At 34.3% G+C, this 20,073-nt stretch overlaps 1 protein-coding gene across 1 annotated transcript in view; it reads right to left on the bottom strand.

Annotated features, from left to right (window-relative positions):
- Positions 1-20,073, bottom strand: part of MDGA2 (MAM domain containing glycosylphosphatidylinositol anchor 2) — an 813,395-nt gene that overhangs the window by 471,581 nt on the left and 321,741 nt on the right. Inside the window, exon 2 of the mRNA XM_006922688.3 lies at positions 12,098-12,237. Within this exon, the coding sequence (XP_006922750.1) occupies positions 12,098-12,237 (140 nt within the window). The remainder of the gene's footprint in view (positions 1-12,097; positions 12,238-20,073) is intronic.

The raw sequence follows: 20,073 nt of genomic DNA, 5'->3' as shown, positions 1-20,073 counted from the left end.
TGTAATATAAAAATAAAACAAGTATATATATATGCATATGCATGTACACACAGTATGTATGTAATATAAAAATAAAACAAGTATATATATATATATGCATATGCATGTACACACAGCATGTATGTAATATAGACTCAAAAATAAAACAATTAATTTGATTATCATTCCATCAAGAAAATAATTCACTTCAGACAATGTTAATGTGAGTGAATTTAGATTTTGTTGACAGCTCGATAACTACTAGGAAGAAAAGATTAAAAGCTGAGAAAAAAAAAAAAAACTATTGTGGAATATTCTGCCACGTAGAGAGCTCTCCGGTTAAACAATACATTTCTAAAACTATGTCAATAGGAATATTCTTCTAATAATAAAAATATAAAATCCAATTCATTAATGTCTGTGTAACTATTTAGAAAGTCTATATGAAAAGAACTTCAATTGTTTACCTTAAATGATATATTTTAACTATGAAGAATACAACCAATAGATTCTCAATATGTTTATAGGAAGTATTGATTTCTTTCTCTTTTCTGGAAATGCTCTGATAATTTGAAAATGATTATTTCATGTCAACCACTGTGATAAAATAATGGTTATGATCTTATCACTCCTACCTATAATATTTTTCATTAAAATGTGTAAATTACAAATGGAGACATCTAATTTTAAAATTTCATGTGTTTGTATACTTAATTATTTTGCCTCTGTTTTGAGATCTATTCTCTGATCTCTCTGAAGATCCAGTTTTGACCACTGAGAGGCAAAGCAGTCATAGCCAAACAAATCCTGTCTGTATTTCTATCGCAAATCTCCATCACACAAAATTCCTTGGACATGAACTTGCAAACTTTCAATGCTTAGATTTTATTCAAGTAAAAAACATTTTTAAGAGATGAGGAGACTACATTAGGAAAATACAGTCTATATCTATGCTAATTATATTACATAAAGGTCCAGAAATAAAGGCAAAGTTTGAGTGAACATCATACCTTGGCTAATGACTTGTTTTCCTTTAGCAGTCTTCTGGGATGTTATAAGAACAATAATTCTGATTCATAGTTAAGCAACATAGGTCAGCAGTGAAGAAGAAGAAACTGGGTAGGTGTATAAATGTGCTCCTCATTAGGTCTGAGTCCAGGTATTATCTTATCCTAGAATTTCCCCGGGAAAGAAAGTCTGAGGCAAAAAATTACAAGTAGATAGCTTATTTTCAGAATTAATCCCAGGAAAAGAGAGCTTAGGATTGTGAAAAGTGACACCGAAAAGGAGGAAAGATCAACACAACAGGAACAGGGTCAAGATGAAGTAGAGGACAGAGGCTTTGTAAATCTCCTCTTGCCACCACATCAAAATTGTGACAAATCCACGGAGCAAACAGCAAGCTGAATCACCTGGGGTCTCAATGAACGGAAGCTTTAAAACTAGGGAGAGAATTAAGAAACCACCTTGGAATGGCAGGATAGGTGGAGACAAGAGGCTGCCCAGTACCACATGGGCTAAGCCAGACACAGGCTACAGCAGCTGCAGCCAGCAGGTGCAGACATTCCTCTTAGAGGGGCCATGACCAGGACCAGACTATCATGGTGATGGACTCACTTGCCCCAAGCTCCAGCGCTAGGGTGGCTACTCAGGGTAGGGGTAGGGGGTGGTGGTATTGGAAACATACAGAGGGACACTGAGTTATAGGGCCTTGGGACCAATGCCAGAGGGGTTTTTTCTCCTGGGCAGAAGTTCTAGCAGTATCCACTGATCCTTGGTTGAGCCCTCCCCATTTCCAGAGTGTAGACGCAGGTACTGCCATAGCTGAGACATCATCAAACTGGATAACAGAAGTCACTCTGCCCAGAGGATTCCCTGAAACACTATCTCTCCCAACTTGTGGCCCTACCCAAGCCACATCCAGTGGTGTCCTCGGTGTGCCCTGTGCCCCTTGCTGAGGAGCTCCAAGCCCCACTCTGGCAGCAGCTGACCTCAGATTCCGGCATGGCCTCTTGAGGCAACTACAAGCACAGCACAGGTGACAGCCATCAGTGGATTGCTTGCTGACTCTTATCAAGTGGCCCGGAAGGGCACAGGCTGTGGCAAAACTTGGCTTGCAGCTGGATCCCTCTTCAGGACTGTGACTCTGGGCCTCACAAAGCCACGTTACTAAGACTAGGAGACTTGGGAGCTTTAGATAGTACATAGAAACAGACACAGAAAGGCAGCCAAAATGGGGAGACAAAGGAGCATGTCCCACATGAAAGAACAGAACAGAGCTCCAGAAAAAAATCTAAACAAAGTGGAGTCAAGCAATCTACCAGATGCAGAGTTTAAAACACTGGTTGTAAGGATGCTTAAGGAACTTAGGGGAAGAGTATATAAATTCAGTGAGAACTTCGACAAGAGAAAAAACATACAAATGGAGATGGAAATTATAATAGAGAACCAATCAGAAATGAATAATACAATATCTGAGATGAAGAGTACATTAGAGGGAATCAACAGAGTTGATGAAGAAAAGGATCAAATCACCAATATAGAGGATGGGATAGCGAAAGACACCCAAACAGAACAGCAACAAGAAAAAGAATTTAAAAAAATGAAGATAATTTAAAGAGACTATGGGACAACATTAAGCATAACAACATTCATATCATAGGAGTACCTGAAGGAGAAGAGGGAGAGCAAAAAGTTGAAAATCTATTTGAAGAAATAACGATGGAAAACTTCCATAACCTGGTGAAGGAAATAGACATACAATCTCGGCAAGTTCAGAGAGTTCCAAAAAAGAGGAACCCAAAGAGGCCCACACCAAGACATATCATAATTAAAATGCCAAAGGTTAAATACAAAGAGAGAATATTAAAAGCAACAAAAGAAAAGAAGTTAGTTACCTACAAGGGAGCACCCATAAGACTGGCAGCTGATTCCTCAAAAGAAATTTTGCAGGACAGAAGGGCTTAGAACAACATATTCAAAGTGATGAAAACCCAGGATCTACAACCAAAATTTCTTTATCCAGCAAAACTATCTTTCAGAGATTAAGGACAAATAAAGAACTTCCCAAACAAGAAAGAGCTAAAAGAGTTCATCGCCACAAAGCCAGTATTACAGGAAATGTCAGTGAGACCTCTTTAAGAAGAAGAACACATGTTATCAAAAACATGAATAAAGAATGGTAATAACTACATATCTATCAACAAGTTATTTAAATAAAAAAAAAGAATTAAGTGCTTTAATCAAAATATAGGGTGGCTGAATGGATAAGAAAAGAAGACCCTTACGTATACTGCCTACAAGAGGCTCACTTCAGATTAATAGACACATACAGACTAAAAGTAAAGGAATGGAAAAAGATATCACCTTGATGAACCTAGAGGTTATTGTGCTGAATGGAGTAAGTCAAAGAGAATGACAAAAGCCATACAATTTATATACATGTGGAATCTAGAGAATAACAACAACAACAAAAATAGAAACAAACTCATAGATACAGAGAACATTTTGAGAGTCACCAGATGGGAGCGAAGTTGGGGTGGTTGTTGAAAATGAGGGAAGGGATTAAGAAGTACAAATGGGTAGTTACAAAATAGTCATGATGATACAAAGTACAGTATAAGGAATATAATCAATAACATTGTAACAAACGTATGAGGAAGAGAGGTACTAGATTAATTGGGGTGATCACTTTGTGAGCTATACAGATCTCTAATCACCGTGCTGTATACCTGAAACTAATATAATATTGTATCTCAACTATAACTGAAAAATAAAAAAAAAATTAGTTAAAAAAGCCGATACAATAAGGTGTTATTGTACTAGTCACTACTGAAAATGACTGGAGCTTCATTATATTAGAACTGTTCGAGGAGCCATGTAGAATGTATCACATATTGCCTAACCAAAAAGGCATATATCAACTGAATTCTACTCCCTATTGACCAACCAGCTGCTTTTCAGAGAGCAATTAGTACCCTGCAGTAGAAAGTTTAGTCTTCCTCCAGAATCTAAAGTTTTTGCTGTGACCCTTTTAGGACTTAACAAAAAACTCACACAGCATTCTTATCCAACACCAAATATGCTAGATCTTATTGCTTAAGTAATAAAGCAGTTTGAGTTAAAATCTGGACTTGCCGTAGAACCCTCTCTTGCTCTGAGCCCTACTTAAAACTGACAGCCTTTAAAGCTATGTGATAAAATGTCTTGGAACATTTCCAAATGTAGTATATGCAGCTCCTAAAATTCAAAATAACCTACTATATGCTGGAACTCTTTCTTAGTTGTAGAGCTTTAAGGAGCAACAACTTTTTTATAATCTTAGATGGAATGTCCTAGGATGTCCCAGAACATCGAACTCCAAAAATCTTCACCAATTTGACAGACCGTTAAAATGTGGAGTACTTTATTTCTCATCCTTTGGCAGGTATTTATCTCACTGTGGCATTCAGAGTACTTGCTACTGCCTTTTCAAAAGGTCAAAATGACATGACGTAATCAATAAAATAAATGAATATAATGTTCTGTAGATTACCGAGACAATCAGTTTTCCTGTGCACTACAGTGCTGCAGAGAATGAAAGAGTTAATCCTGACCCAGGATGGAGAAGTACATGTGTATTGCTGTCCATTCCATATAAAAGTAAACTTTAAATTCTTCTTCTTGATGAAAATTGAAAAGAATTTATATGCCGGATGTCTAGCTGCCTAACAGTGTCAGAAGTGTGTTGACTTATTTCAATGAAGACACCAACCACATCCGACCCAGCAGCAGCATTGATTCAATTTTTTATCACAGTCTACCATCATCTGCCATAATACAGCTGAATTTTTAGGTATGTGTGAACAATATTGGGGCATGATTGAGACTACTGCTCTGTCATTGTCAAGTCTTTGATGGTAGTACCTAATCTCTGAAATTTCTCCTGGGATGCAGTATTACTTCTGATTTAATATTTTGGTTTGAGAGGGACAGTTTTATAAGATTCCACTGGTTTTTCCTACCATAATGACTCTGACTTACTCCACAAGTCAGATAAACAATGTAAAAATCCTGCCAGCTGCTAAGTATGTCCGTCCCAATTATTCACATGGGAGTCTGGAGAAATAACCATAGGCCCACTTATCTGCGCTGGGACTCTATTTATCATCTGGCTTTTATAAGCCCCAGGTCTAACCATGTTAGCATTACAAGTCCATTGATTTCAGTGCCAGCTCAAACTTTGTACCTTCAATGGCCCACTAAAAGTCTTGGCATTCCTTTTCCTCCATCTCAAATTACTATGACAAACGGCCACAAATTCCTTTGGAGAAGGATTCAGATTATATTTTTGGTGTAAGCTTCTAGTGCTTTTGCTAGGTCCTTCCTCAAAGAAACCTGGCTTCTCTTTCAAACAATGAATGTTGGCTCTGTGAACTAGTTTAGATTTGGAACTTGGAGGAGTAAATGCAATTTTTTTTTATTATAGTGTAAAATGTCAATCTCCTCTTCACTGGGTGTCATTTTTGCCCATTTATATGAGTCAAGTGCCACTCTAGACAGTTACCTCTATATTTTACCCCTAAAGACACCATAATCTATTATCTATCACCGTAAAGCCTTGTAGATAAAGAAAGGCAACTTGGTTGTTACTCTACCATTACTACTCATTACACTCTTTATATCTACATTGACTTTGTTGGCAAAGTGTTACCACCTAGTCTCTGCCATTTCAGAATCCTATCAGCCTGTTGATTTTAAAGATTCTTGTTCCATGGCAGCATCCTCTATTGCAACCCCAGTCTGCAGAGGACAGTCGCCTTTGAGCTTCTCAAAGATGCCAGTGCCCATTTGACCAGTGCATTTTTCATGGTAACAAGATTGTCCTTTCGGAACTCTCTAAAAATAAATCTCATGTAATAAATCTATGATAACATTCCCATCTCCCTGAGCCTTCTGAGCCCTTATTCAATGTTCTGCAGAAGCAGTTCCTGTATTTCTATCTCATTTACTGTAAGTCATCATGTTGGGTGTCTAAATTTCAAAAAGCCATCATAACAGAATATTCTTAAAGATAATTAATCCCAAGTCATGGAAGAATGCTTCCACTTTAAATTCTCCCTGACCCAACACTATCAAAATCCAGACCCATACATATTATAGCTAGCTAAAAATCCATTAGTTAAAGTCAGGCATATGACCAAGACTAACTTCAATGGGAGGAGCAGGAATACTCCACCCACTATACTGTGTTACCTGCAATTGTGTAGTGATGACAGCAATAGTTTAGGCTTATTAAGTTTATAGACAAAATTATTATTATTTATCAACAACTCAATAAAAAAATATGATATTTTACTCAGTATTTACTTTTTGCTTGGTACTCTGCTAAATGACCTACATGTATTATCTCATTAAGTATATTAACATTTTTTGAGCAAGTGTCTCATGTGTATGTTTCTTCTAAGCATGAGTGTCCATGGAATTAAAAAAAAAAGATGAACTCTGAAATAAGTATAAATTGATTCAGATCTTCCGAGGAACAAAAACAATTCTCTATAGTCATGAGGATTTTCATTAAATAAAAAAAAAATGGGGATAAAATGGGGATACTGGAAGCAAGACATATGAGAAGTTTTAGAGTATATTAAAGCTTTGAACCAAAAAAGTTTTCCATATTCTATATAAAATTCAATAAAAACAAAGCTATTTGAAAATATGACAGCGACCACCAGAAAGACTGTAAGTGCTTCTTCCTAAACAAGCTATGGTGAATATATTTATCCATGTAATCATGAATATAATAAAGGTGGATATTGCCAGAGGATGAGACAGAGTGTGTATATATGTGTGGGGTGGAGAGACTGTAAAGGTAGCTATTGATATGGAATTTGTGATTAATAAATTTCTGAATGCCTGTCATAAACCCTTTCTCAGTTCTACCCAAAGAATCATTAGAAAAATATTAGTTGTTTTAGTTGGAGAGTCTCTCACATGATGCTGCAGACAGATCCAGGCTAGATGGATTAATCACAGATTTTAAAAAAGTAAACTATGTTTAATTCTATAAACTATGAGCAGAAATACATATAATATGTGATCATTTCTGATTAGATAGCAGGTACCAATTCTGCCCACTTAACTGAATATAAATCCAAAAATCTAATATCTCTATTTTTCATGTTCATGCATTAATATTATTTTTAAAAATTTAATACTGAATAAAAATAAGGAACTATGAACCAAGACACACAAAATATTTGGAAAGGACAACACACACATAGCAATAATGGTTTCAAACTGAAGAACCTGTTACCAAAGTTTGCTAAGATTTTCATTATGGTAAGAATGAATCTACATAGAAAATTCATGAGAATAAAAACATCAATAACTCTGCACAGTCTTGACTGTCAAGAATATATTTATATAGTAATCAAATGACTGAATATAATCCCATTATAAAATTGAAAAATGGTATTGCCTTATGTTTTTTATCCAAAAAGCAAACACTCCCTAGGGATGAGCCGTAATAAACTAGTAGACAGTTTTAATGCTTCATAGATTAGTGTTTTAAATATACACAATTATTTTTTAAACGCTGATCTCCAAAATATTTTGGTGATGAAAAATATTATTCAGATGAAATCTTATTAATAAAGCCAACACATAAAGGTAGAGCTGTTTTGGTTGATGCACAAATTTTTATCTTTGTTTTATTTTAGTTTTGAAAAGAGAAGGCCTTCCAAATATGCATACCCATGTTTGCTATTAATATAAATTCAAAGATCCTCATATTCTAGTGATTACAATAAAGCTGGCTTCCTGTCTGAGTAGTCTGAAATAATCAAAGTGCCTACTGAGAAGTTCTTTGTAAAAGTCTGCCATTATTTCTACCCCATAGTCTCATTTTAAGAACAATGTAATGTAATTAAAATCCTAACATTTATTTAGGTGGAGGATATAAAAAGCTCATTTTCAAATTCATAAAGAAGAGAAAAAATTTTGAGGCTAATTAAGGAAATACTGAAAAACAATGAGAAAAGACCGACTTGATTTCCTATATATCAAAATATATTGTAAACTTATAGAAATTAAAAAGCATAACATGGTAAAAAAGGCATAACTAGAATGATAGTATAGAATAATGCAATTTTGCTAGTGATAAAATTTTAAAATATTAAAGTTTTAAAAGTTTTCTCATCAAAAGAGAAATAATTTGTAACTATGTATGCTGAAAAATGTTAACTAGACTTACAGCGATAATTACTTTGCCATATACACAAATATCGAATCATTATGTTGTACACTTGAAACTAAAATAATGTCATATGTCAATTATACCTCAAGTTCAAAAAAAAGGAAAAAAATACCATTTTAAAGCTATCAAGTGTAATGTCGACTATCTTGATAGATTAGGACAGAGTGAAAAAATGAGAAGATAAAACACTAGACTAATATTTCATCTGATGGACAAAACCAGTGCCCAATCATCAAATATATAGATAACTATAAGCTATTAGAAAACAAGCATACAATGTATGATGTATTGATATGAAAAAGGCGGAGGTACAAAATTTAGAAGCCGCAAATAAAAAGATAAAATAACTCCTCTTTTAAAAACAAAAACCTCTAAATAAAAATAACACACACAATATTAAAAGACAACACACTGAAAGGTAAAATGTGTAACATATTTAATAGATATTAAATTTAATTATATAGAATGTAAAAAGTCCCCACAGGGATCACACAATGAAAACCACTAGGCTGAATCTATACTTCTCATGGTCTTTTTTTTATAATGAAAATGAAACATGAACATATATAATTAAATTTATGAAGATGCACTGAACAGGACTAGAAAGTAATATTTCAAACTATTTAATATTTATCTCTGGGAGGTGGGTGAGAGAATGAAGGGAAACATTCATGTTAAATGCCTTACTGTTTAAAATCATTTATAAGAGGACTATATTATAATTTATTTGTTATTGGTATGATAATATCGAGCCAGAGAGAGAAAAGAGGAAGGGAGAGAGGGAGAGAGAGAGGAAGGTAGAAAATGAAAAGAAAAATGAGTAACCGAATCCTGAAATTATAGACGTCTAATGTTAGATTGGTAGATTTACTGGCAAACCGTTATCTCCTTTCTTTCTTACATCCCCATGTACTTTTATAATAAATTCTCATTAAATGGACAATCTGAACATAGTTCTAGTCCTTGCAAGTGAAAAAAATCTAATTAACAGAGATATAAAGGCTCTTCAAAGCATTAAAATACAAAAATATTGAAATTTATTTAAATGAATCTAATTTAAAGTAGGCTATAAGAATGCTTAGAACTATTTTTTGAATCTCCTTATTTTCATACCTACACATTCAACTCTAAAATTTAGTCTAAGCAGAAATTACTTAAAAATAATAAAAAGCCAACATGTTTTATTATGTGTTAATATAATGCTTATTATGTGCCAAGAATGTATAAATGTATGTGTACGTACATAATATATGTATAAATATAGTTCTAATACACATTTAACTCTCAACAAGAGTCTATGATATAGAGATGATGAATCATCCCCATCACATAGGTAGGAAAGCTGAGGCACAGAGAGCAGAGAGGTAAAGGACCTTCCCCAAAGACACAGTAGTAGTCCTGGTGGATCCAGGGTTCTATCCAGGCATTCCGGTTCCAGTGTCATGCTCTCAACACTGCATTACAGTGACATCTCCTTCACTTATTTTAATTCCCTTGGATACATCAGTATTGTCAGGCCACTACACATTGCCAAACAATATATATTTTAAATAAAATTTTTAAAATTTTATTTTAAAAATGTTGCTTTAGAGTATTTCTGAGAATGGAAATCCTCCTGACTTTCATTATCACAGGAATATGCAAAAGATTAATAAATCTCCCGGAGTGAATGAGGCATTCTCTTCCACTGAGCTTCCAACTATTATTATATTCAGATTAGACAAAGCTGGAAAAAATCTTTCCAGCTTCATGGTATCAGCCAGGAAAAATCATCCTCAGGACCAGCTGCCAACAGCATGTCCTTCGGTGTTTGGTCAGGATGCCAAGGCCCAGCTGTTCTGTCAGCCTTCCTTATACAGTTTGTTGACAAAGAAGAGCCCCAATTAATTTTTCAAAAAAGCTATATGAGCTGAAACTGATTCACCTGCAAACACGTGATCTATTTCTAGGAATGAAGAAATAATAATATCGAAACAATACATTTTTCTTAAGATCAGAACACATTGAAATGTTTACAAAAATAAAACTACTTGGAAAAAATATATAAGGCAATAATCTATTCCTTTGTATCAGAACTTATTTGAGGATGGCTAGAGATCAAAGATGTATGGAGAAAATAAAAATAAAAAAATTCTAATATTAAGGGAAGATAAAGATAGAGATAAAGGGAGCAGAATTGCTGGGATGACTTTAAAACAGATATAAGAAGTTGCATTTTTTTAAGTAAAATTTAGGAGAAGGCGCAGAATTGGGCACAGTCAGTGTGGGAATAATGAGATATCAATGAGTCTTCTCTTGCCATAGACTGACTCCCATAAAGCAATTTGTGGCTTCTTTTAGGTTTATTTAGACTTTCTTGTTTTGATCCCAACTTTTTGATTCTGGAATTCTTATTCTATGTAATAAATACAAAAATATAATGAAATCATAACAACATTAAATTTTCTTTGACATAATATTTTGAGTTAATGCTATATATTTTTAATTTTAGCAAAAGTATTTTCACTGGACTACGTTGTTTTCTCCATAAACTATAAAATAAAAATGTTTACATATCAGTTTCTTTGTCTATATCAAGTTTTAACAATTATTGCTTTTAAACTATACATTTAGTTTTGTAGTCATTTTTTTTCTACCTAGTCTAATTATATTGGATAAAATTTTGTAGAACTCAGTTTTATTAAAACAATTTTGTTCTTTAATCAATTTTCAATGGATAGCAAATGATATAAATTGAAATTTTAGCTATTGTGAACCTCAATATTTTTAATAATTACTTTTTCTAGATTATTTTTACTGTTTTCCATTTTACCAACAGTATTAGCTTTATAAAACACATTTTACCATATTAGTTTTAGGTATAGGCTCGTCTATCAATCTATTGCTTCATTCTGAGAAGAGTACATGCTTATTTTTATTTTTCTGCAAGGTCGAAATGGTAGTCAAAATATCCTTGAGTATTAAGAGTTAAGGAAGGCAAGGACAGAACTCAAGGTTAAAATGATGAGTTCAGGAAATCACATTGCTCTTTACTTTCCCCTATGTAGTTGTATTAGCTGGATTTTTTTTCCCTGTAACATAAATACGTGTTAAATATGTAGCTTTGTCTACCAAATGAGACTTTTCCATCATAGCATTTGTATTGATTACCAATGTATATTTTGAACTAGTCAGGTTAAATATATGACAGTAAGAATTGGCAATTAATGAGTAAAACACCCTGAATATTCTGTATCTGAATTAAATTTTTACATTATAGATACATAACCTAACTATATTATCTTATATCTAACCCTTTCTTTCACTCCTACAAGCTTCTTCTTTGCTCATTGTTTATAAATTTTGTGCCCTTTGACAGTCTTAATATCTGTTCCTGCTACTAAATTAGCTTATGAAAGCTGTAGTGCATGACTCTGAGAGTCTGAATGCATAGAACACCTGCAAACATTTGTTTTTCAAAGTTGTCTATGAATATAATAACTAGGTGTAGGAAAGTACATGTGACCTCGTGCACCACATTTTTCAGAACAAATGCTTCCTCGGCTGCAATTATGTCATCATGAAATCATGTTTCACATTCTAAAATAAACTCATTGCCACATAAATTGTTATCTTACTAAGATATTTTTGTAGCTGTCTTTTTAACAGCTTCCTTAGAAGTGTCTTCCAAATGTCTCACAATACCAAAACAAAAATTTCTTTTTTTATCTTATCCACATGAATACTTCAGACTTGAATGTTCAGCAACCACCACTCTTATGCTGTATTATGACACACATGTACTTGAATTTTATACACACAAATATTTTTAGCTAAATCTTGTAAAATATACACTTTTGACTTCAAAGAGAGTTTTCCCCAACGTCACGGTTCGGGGCTCACCTGTGGACGTGGATGTCCAGTGACCAGACAGGTCAATTCTAGAGTTTCTCCTTCGCGTATAGTGTAGACTCTTTCGGAGTAGCGCTCCTCCTCGATGTTACAGGCCAAGCCTGAATGCACAATACGAACCGTGGGGGGAGCTGTTGAGTCAGGAAGAAAGACAAGATACAGAAAAAAACATAAGTACTCTATCTTCCCATGAATCATCCTCATTGTAAAAGCAATTCTTATTAGACTTAACCATAGTCAGATCCATCAATTTTAGCGCTCTGAGAATCCCCTAGGGATTAAATATTTTGCTGGATAGAAAGTTTTGAATTTAACAGTCATCGATACATCCTGAAAATGGCAGCAGGGAACAGGGTAGTGAGAGAAAACTGTTGATTCAGAAATTCACCATCATTACAAAACCACATGATAAAATTTGATTGTCAAAGCATGAGAGATCCCTTCTTTTTTGAAATGCAAATTTTAATATAGTAAAGGATATTGTCTAAAAACTAGTAGTGGAAAAAAACAAAGATCATTGGTAAGAACAAAGAAATTTGAAGACAAATATTTTTCTATTAATTTTATAAGCCCCATGGTGCAAATAAGAAGCTAAGGAATGAGAAGATTTGATTATCAGGAATTGAACACCAACTTAATTTTCAACAGACTCCTGAACTGACATGAGTGAAAGATGATCATTAAATTAAGCCACAGAAGTCAATAAATCCTTGATTCCTAAATGTAAAATTCTGATTTACGAGAGACTAATTCTCATGAAACTGACCAATATACTAATTTTATTCTGCTTCAGTACCACACAAGCCCGTAATATTTGACTAGCACACATTGATTCACAAGTCACTGGAAACCCACTATATGCAAAAAACTCTTTGGGTCATAACAAACTTACATAAGAAGATATGCTTCCTGTCACCAAACAGTAACTGTTAGTAACTAGCTTCAAATTTAAGATCATCCCCATTTGTGAATTTAATATTTTTGTCTGTAATACATTTAGGAGTAGAGGAAAAGAGTTATCTTAATTAAAGGCAAGTGAAAACGCTATATATATCTCCACGTAAAAGACAGTCGTACTCTGAAAAAATTTCTGGTAATAATTTCAACCTAAACCGCAGTTTTATTAGTAGAGGCTGTGGTTCCTAAAAAATTAATGTAAACATATTTAGGTTTTTAAATATAATTTTAAAAAGATCATGAATTTTATAGAATTTGATGATAAACTTGATGATCCTACAGAGGAAATAAAATGATTATGTCTTATGGAAAAAAATCTTTCTAGGAAAATCTGTTTTGAAAATTAAAAAAAAACTTTATTATCTAATATTTTGGTTTATATAATACAAATGTATGGAACACTCATAGAGTTTGATTATAGAAAGGGACATATTTTATTATCCTTTTCAATTTCAAAGAGAAACTGAATAGAAAAGCCTACTTATGGGTAACAAAAAACTGGTTATTTCGATTTTTTTCTGGATACTCAAGCAGAGTCTTGTCTTTCAACCTTCAAATTCAGGATTCCGCTCTCCAATATCCAGCATCAAGTGACATGTAAAAACATCCAACAGTAGGGCAAGAATAAAGATTATTTTTAGAAGAGTAGGTCTTACATTTAATATGTACAATAAACTCCCCCAAGAACTTGTTTAAAATACAGATTCATAGATATACACACAGACCTGTTATGTGGGCATAAAATCCCAGGAATTTGCATTTTTACTGAACATCTCAGATAATAACATAACAGTGCTACTTAGACCAGATTATCAGAAATAATTTTCTGGGTCTTATAAACATTTATAGACTAAGGGAAAATACTCCAAAGGATAAAAAGTCCTTTTTCTTTTATTTTTGTTTCAAGTAACTAAACTTTATGCTATGCATCATTTTGTTGGTTTGAAAAATTAAATGATGCTTAAACAAATCAAATGTTTTGTTTGATCTAAAAATACAATTAATTATTCATTTTCTACCATGTCTTTGGACTCTGTCTAGACATTGTAATAATTTGCTTAGTCTTATGACATTAGGAATTTTTATCTGTAATGTTCGGGTGTTCTGTTATATTTCACACAATGTTTCCTACAAATCATTTCCTACAGTGATCAAATGTAAACTTCAGTTTAGACAACTAACACTAGAGAATTACTTATTTTTAAACATCTCTCTTATATAACCATATACATATTATAAAGGTTACCAAAGTGATGATAATCAATAAACACTTGCAAAATATAAATAGAAAATAGTTTCATTACCTTAAAATATACTTCTGTGCCAAATTTAGCTTAATAAGTGATAGCCCCCAAGTTTATTAATACATCTAATTATATAGTAACATGACATCCTTCCCAGACTAATTTACACTTGTTATTTTTGTTTTAATTTCAAGTCAATGAATAGTATTGCTATTTTTAAGATATATCTTTCAAAGCATCATTATGCAAATAAGTAGCTTTATTTAAAACATTTAAATTATACAGTCAGCACATTGTGTTCATTTACAAGGGTTAATTTTCTGCTATTTTCTTCTATATTTTAACACATTCTTGGAAAATATAATAGCCTATATAGTGTAATCATCATGAACCTAACACCTATTTTATGGGATGGTAGAAAATTCTACCAAATTATAAGTGTTGAAGATGTATTTTTCCTAGTATGCTTTAAAATATATGCTCAGTACTTCAGGTTGGGGGATGGGTAAAAAAGATGCAAGGAATTAAGAAGTACAAATTGCCAGCTATAAAAATAGTCTCAGAGATATAAAGTACAACATAGGGACTACAGTCAATAATACTGTAATAACTACATGTGGTGCCAGATGGATACTAGACTCACCGGGGTGATCAGTTCCCAAGGTATATAAATGTCTAATCACTATGCTGTATACCTCGAACTAATATTGTATTGTATGTCAACAGTAACTGAAAAGTAAGTAAAAAATAAATACATATATGCTCAATACTTCAGCTGCTCAAAGATATGATGAACATTTTAGAAGCTTCCATTAACTCTTTTAGTGGGCAGAAAGCTCAACCTAAAAGGTCTTAGAACTCATCTGAGTCAATGTTCTTATTTCCAAATTAGGGAAGTAAAGTGTAAGGACATTGAGGGGAAGCAGGGTTTGCCACCCCAAAATATGCCTTTTGGGATATTGATTATTTTAAGCCCGTTATTTTTAAGAAATAAAGACTCAGAAAGAACCTTTGACCTTCCTTCTAACTACCTAAAGGAATTTAGATAGAAGACCTGCTCCAGGAAGTGAGCCATCATCATAGATAACTATGGTTTAATGTGAACTAGTGTGCAATAGACAGGGCGGAACCCAGCAAGGTCCTTTTGATCAAAGTCCTCTCTGTGTCCCATTGTTAAAGATGACCCAGGAAATATTTGCTTACCAAACATTTGCTTTTCCACCTCCATGTGAATTGCCTTCCTTCTCCTTGAAGTCCCAAACCACAACCCCCACTTTTCGTTAGCTCAAGATGGCTATAAACCTTAACTCCACATCTGTCCTCTGGGTCTCATATTCTTATGAAACCCTCATGTGTACATAGATAAGTTTGGCTATTTTTTCCTGTTAATTTGTCTCATGTTAATTTGATCATTATTTCAGCCAGAAGAATTTGGTAAGGTAGGAGGAAAAGTAATTTTTCTGCCCCCCAAAAATCAAGTGACCTAGCCACGGGTCTGCAGCTAGTTGTGGCCTAAATGAGAACAGAATCAGGGGCTCTCTTTTCTTTTCACTACCTCATGCCATTGAAACTATGTCTGACGTAGTTAAATTAGGGTTCTAAATAACACCCAGACTAACCAAGACTAGACTGTAGGAATAAAATAAAAGACTGAGAAACTGTTTATGAACTAGTTGAAGCACCATAACGTATATAATATAAATAGTATAATTGCCAGAAGCTTAACTGATATACAGTTGTATTCACCATCCTGACTCCAAGCCCTGCCATATCCATGAAATCTTACAACTGCCAAAATAATATTTTGAAATTCCTATTTCATCATGTCATTTTCTTGCCTTAGAATCTATAATGTGTCCCAGTTACATTTCACAGAGTCTTAATTCCTCTATACGGCATCTAGGTACCCAGTAAACTAGGGGTCCCCAACCCCTAGGCCAGACCAGTACTGGTCCATGGCCTGTTAATAACTGGGACGCACAGCAGGAGGTGAGTGGCACCCTGAGAGAAGCTTCATCTTTATTTGCAGCCCCTCCCCAACTCTAGCATCATCGCCTCAGCTCTGCCTCAGATCATCAGGCATTAGATTCTCATAGACCATCCTGACTCCAAGCCCTGCCATATCCATGAAATCTTACAACTGCCAAAATAATATTTTGAAATTCCTATTTCATCATGTCATTTTCTTGCCTTAGAATCTATAATGTGTCCCAGTTACATTTCACAGAGTCTTAATTCCTCTATACGGCATCTAGGTACCCAGTAAACTAGGGGTCCCCAACCCCTAGGCCAGACCAGTACTGGTCCATGGCCTGTTAATAACTGGGACGCACAGCAGGAGGTGAGTGGCACCCTGAGAGAAGCTTCATCTTTATTTGCAGCCCCTCCCCAACTCTAGCATCATCGCCTCAGCTCTGCCTCAGATCATCAGGCATTAGATTCTCATAGGAGCACCGGTCCCTGGTGCCAAAATGGTTGGAGATTGCAGCTGTAAAAGGTCCTACTGCTATTCAACTTGAAATCCTATTTCTCTGTAACATCACCCCAACATCAGTGGGAAGGTAAAAAGCACCGAATTCTGAGCGTCTTTGCTCATGATGCTTCCTCATCTCTAATTACAAGACTGCTATATGGACCAATGTTTCTGACACCTTCTTGAATTACTTAGCAAAAATTTCCTTTTCTTTTCTTCAGCAGATGCACACCTCCCAGCGAGTCTCCTTTTCCTTAACATTATAACATGAAATTGGTACCTCTTTGCCAGGAGGAGCATCATTTTTGGCATCTATCCCATATCACATAATTTGGAGCACAGAGTAGGTGCTTAATAATTAATTTATAATTTATTTTATCAGACATCACTATAATGACACCAACCTCATTTTTTAACAAAATATCAACTATCATGGCACTGAATTTACTTTAAATATAAACACAGTTTGCAATGCTATATTTGAAGCAAGACACATTTTATCCTCAGCCTCATTGGAAAAAGCCTCAATTCATCATCCTGAAATTGGACTAAGGGTTATGATTCCCTTTGCCCTGTAGAGTCAGCAATAAATTAAAATGTTAAAATATTGCATGAGACTCATATTCATCCAAATCTGCTTGCAGTAAAGCAAATCCCATTACATAAAATCTTTCCTAACACTAATGACATCAAGTCCCTTAATTTGAGTAAGCTGGCTTAGGGTTCAAGAGTTCAGCCTAAAAGGGCAAAAGAGAGACATTTTTTTTTTTTTTATCTTGTTAGAGTATACTTTTGAAAGTTAAACTGAATTCTCTCTATATTCTGCTGGAGAGAGAACACAAATAAATTGTTCTCTAATGACAACAATCAGGAGTATTTTCAGCCTTTCATCTCATATACAGACTTTCAAGCATGTATTTATTGAGCAACTGCTATAGATCAGACACAAGGCTATGTGCTGAGGACATGAGGATTAATGCTGTGTACTGTACCATCTAGGAGCTTACAGCCTACTGGATCTGTCCAATTTATTAAAAGAAAGAGCAAACAAAAACAAAACAAAACAAAACAGTTATAGTTGAACAGAATAGGTATTCTAACAGAAGAAAGTGAAAAGTGCTATAAGAGGAGAAAGCAGAACATGACAAAATTTGCCTGGGGGGTTCTAACAGCTTTCACAAAGTCAGTGGCATTTAATGCAGCTTATAAAGATGCATATGGTAAGAACAAAAAAGAAAGGACATTCCAGTGAGAGGAAATAGTGTGTTCAAAGGCATGTCTGTAAGAGACTGCCTGCAGTGTTTAGGAAATAACTACATTAAAATGCAGTCCATGTAGTTTATAGTTTACTGCAAACCTTAACACTGGTACCACTTTCTCAACTCACCGTATATCTCCAGACACAGGAGAGATACTGTAGAGTCCCAGGAATAGAAATGAGAGGAGAGGCCTACTTGAGGGCTTGTTACACAAGACTTAGGGATTAACTGAACGTGGGGGTGAGGGAGAGGAGTTTAGATGACACCAAAGTTTATATTTAGGTTATCTAGGTGAACTAAGATAATTTTTAAATAGAAGATACTCTCTTAATCACCATGGACCACACATTACTCACAATTGAGAGAGGCTTGAGATGAGGGGCTCTGAGGCCAAATCATGGAGGACTTTGTAAGAGTGAGGACTTAGATGCAAAATGTTTTTGATGAAGAAGCTTTTTCCAGTAACAGGCACTCTCTTGAAGGACACACTGTTATTTGCCAGTAATTGGTTTGGTATCACGAGTTTTCTCTCCTCTAAGAACCATAAGTAATAGCTTTGTACTTTGTCAAATCCCTCAAATATCTGATCCAATTATTCTCTGGGGTCAAGTTGCTAGTAAAATTTGTCACTCTTCTACAGTGGTCAAGGTAACTTATGTTCTTGGTTCAGGTCATAGATCTGGGATAAGTAGTATGGAAGAGAGGGATTCTTGACAGACCCTTCGTAGAAGCCCTGGTAAAGAGATCAGTAAACCACTCTGCCCAGAATCCCTCACACACTCTAGATTCTGTGGTAAAGGGGGAGAGAGAGAGAGAGAGAGAGAGAGAGAGAGAGAGAGAGAGAAAGGACGTCTCACATCTTATTACTCTCCCATGGTCAGACAGATAATAGAGATGGCATTGTTACTTAACACCATTCTCTTAGCAGTCATTCAGTTGGGCTTGTAAAGCAAACACAACGATAATCACATTTTTTTTCCATTTTTATTTTAAGTGATTATATGATTTCATAAAACATTTCTCGGTTTTCTACATCTTACATTTAGCTAATTGGCACTGCCATTAATTAGTCTCTTCTGCTTATGTCACAATTTCCAATAGCATAAGTGAATAGTACTTCTAAAAAATGATGTCGTCCTTTCTCATTTTCTCTCATTCCTGAGTTACTAATCTTCTCCCTTCTTCCTTTTTCACAATGATCACTCTGTGTGACTTTTAAATTAAGTATTGTGTCTAAAGGTCTCATCCATAATTATTCCTTTGCCTAATATCATCCTCCTTAGGCCCATATTCCATATTCCATATTCTAATATCACAAACTCAAATATAGAAGAGATTATGAAGATTCGAGAGAGAAAGTAAAGAATTCGGTTTTAGATGCTGATAGTGACCTGACCAACAATTGACAAATTGTTGCTGACCATAAAGATTTAGAGCTTTTAAATGGCAGTTGATGGTTGACAGCAGTAGAATAGATAAAATCTCTAAAACAGAGTAATGATAGAACCATGAAGAATATGAATTATTAATACAGAGAAGCCAAAGAATGATGTTTAGTATCATTATTAAGTCAGACAGGTAGACGGAAAACAAAGAAAATGTGGTGCTTTAAAAGTTACACAAAGAGATAGTCAAGCATGATAAAATGTCTAAAAATGTCACTTACTACAGAATTGTTAAGAGAAGCACAGACAAAAGGTTGATCCTTTTGACAATTAGGAAGTTATTGGAAAATTTTGAGTGAGATATAGGTGTAGAGTAGTGGGGTCAAAAAATGAAAGAGGTGAAGTTTGATTGAAAAGGAGAAAAGTCTTAGTAGGTCAAACCAAGATAAAGGCAAAAATTAAAACTGCTATTGAGGTTTACCAATATGTAAAGAGGAATAGTAAATACGAACTTGACTATTTTAGCAATAGTATAACCACCATCTCAAGATTGCAAAGAATAATAATTTACATTATAAGAAACAAACCATAATGTTCATATTTCCAAACTAACTGTAACTTTTTGTCAACACTGTATTATTTTTCTAGT

Source organism: Pteropus alecto, unplaced genomic scaffold (genome assembly GCF_000325575.1).
Source record: "Pteropus alecto unplaced genomic scaffold, ASM32557v1 scaffold38, whole genome shotgun sequence".
Lineage (NCBI taxonomy): Eukaryota > Metazoa > Chordata > Mammalia > Chiroptera > Pteropodidae > Pteropus > Pteropus alecto.
The sequence above is the reverse complement of the archived record's forward strand: the minus strand, read 5'-3'. Positions and strand labels throughout refer to the sequence as shown.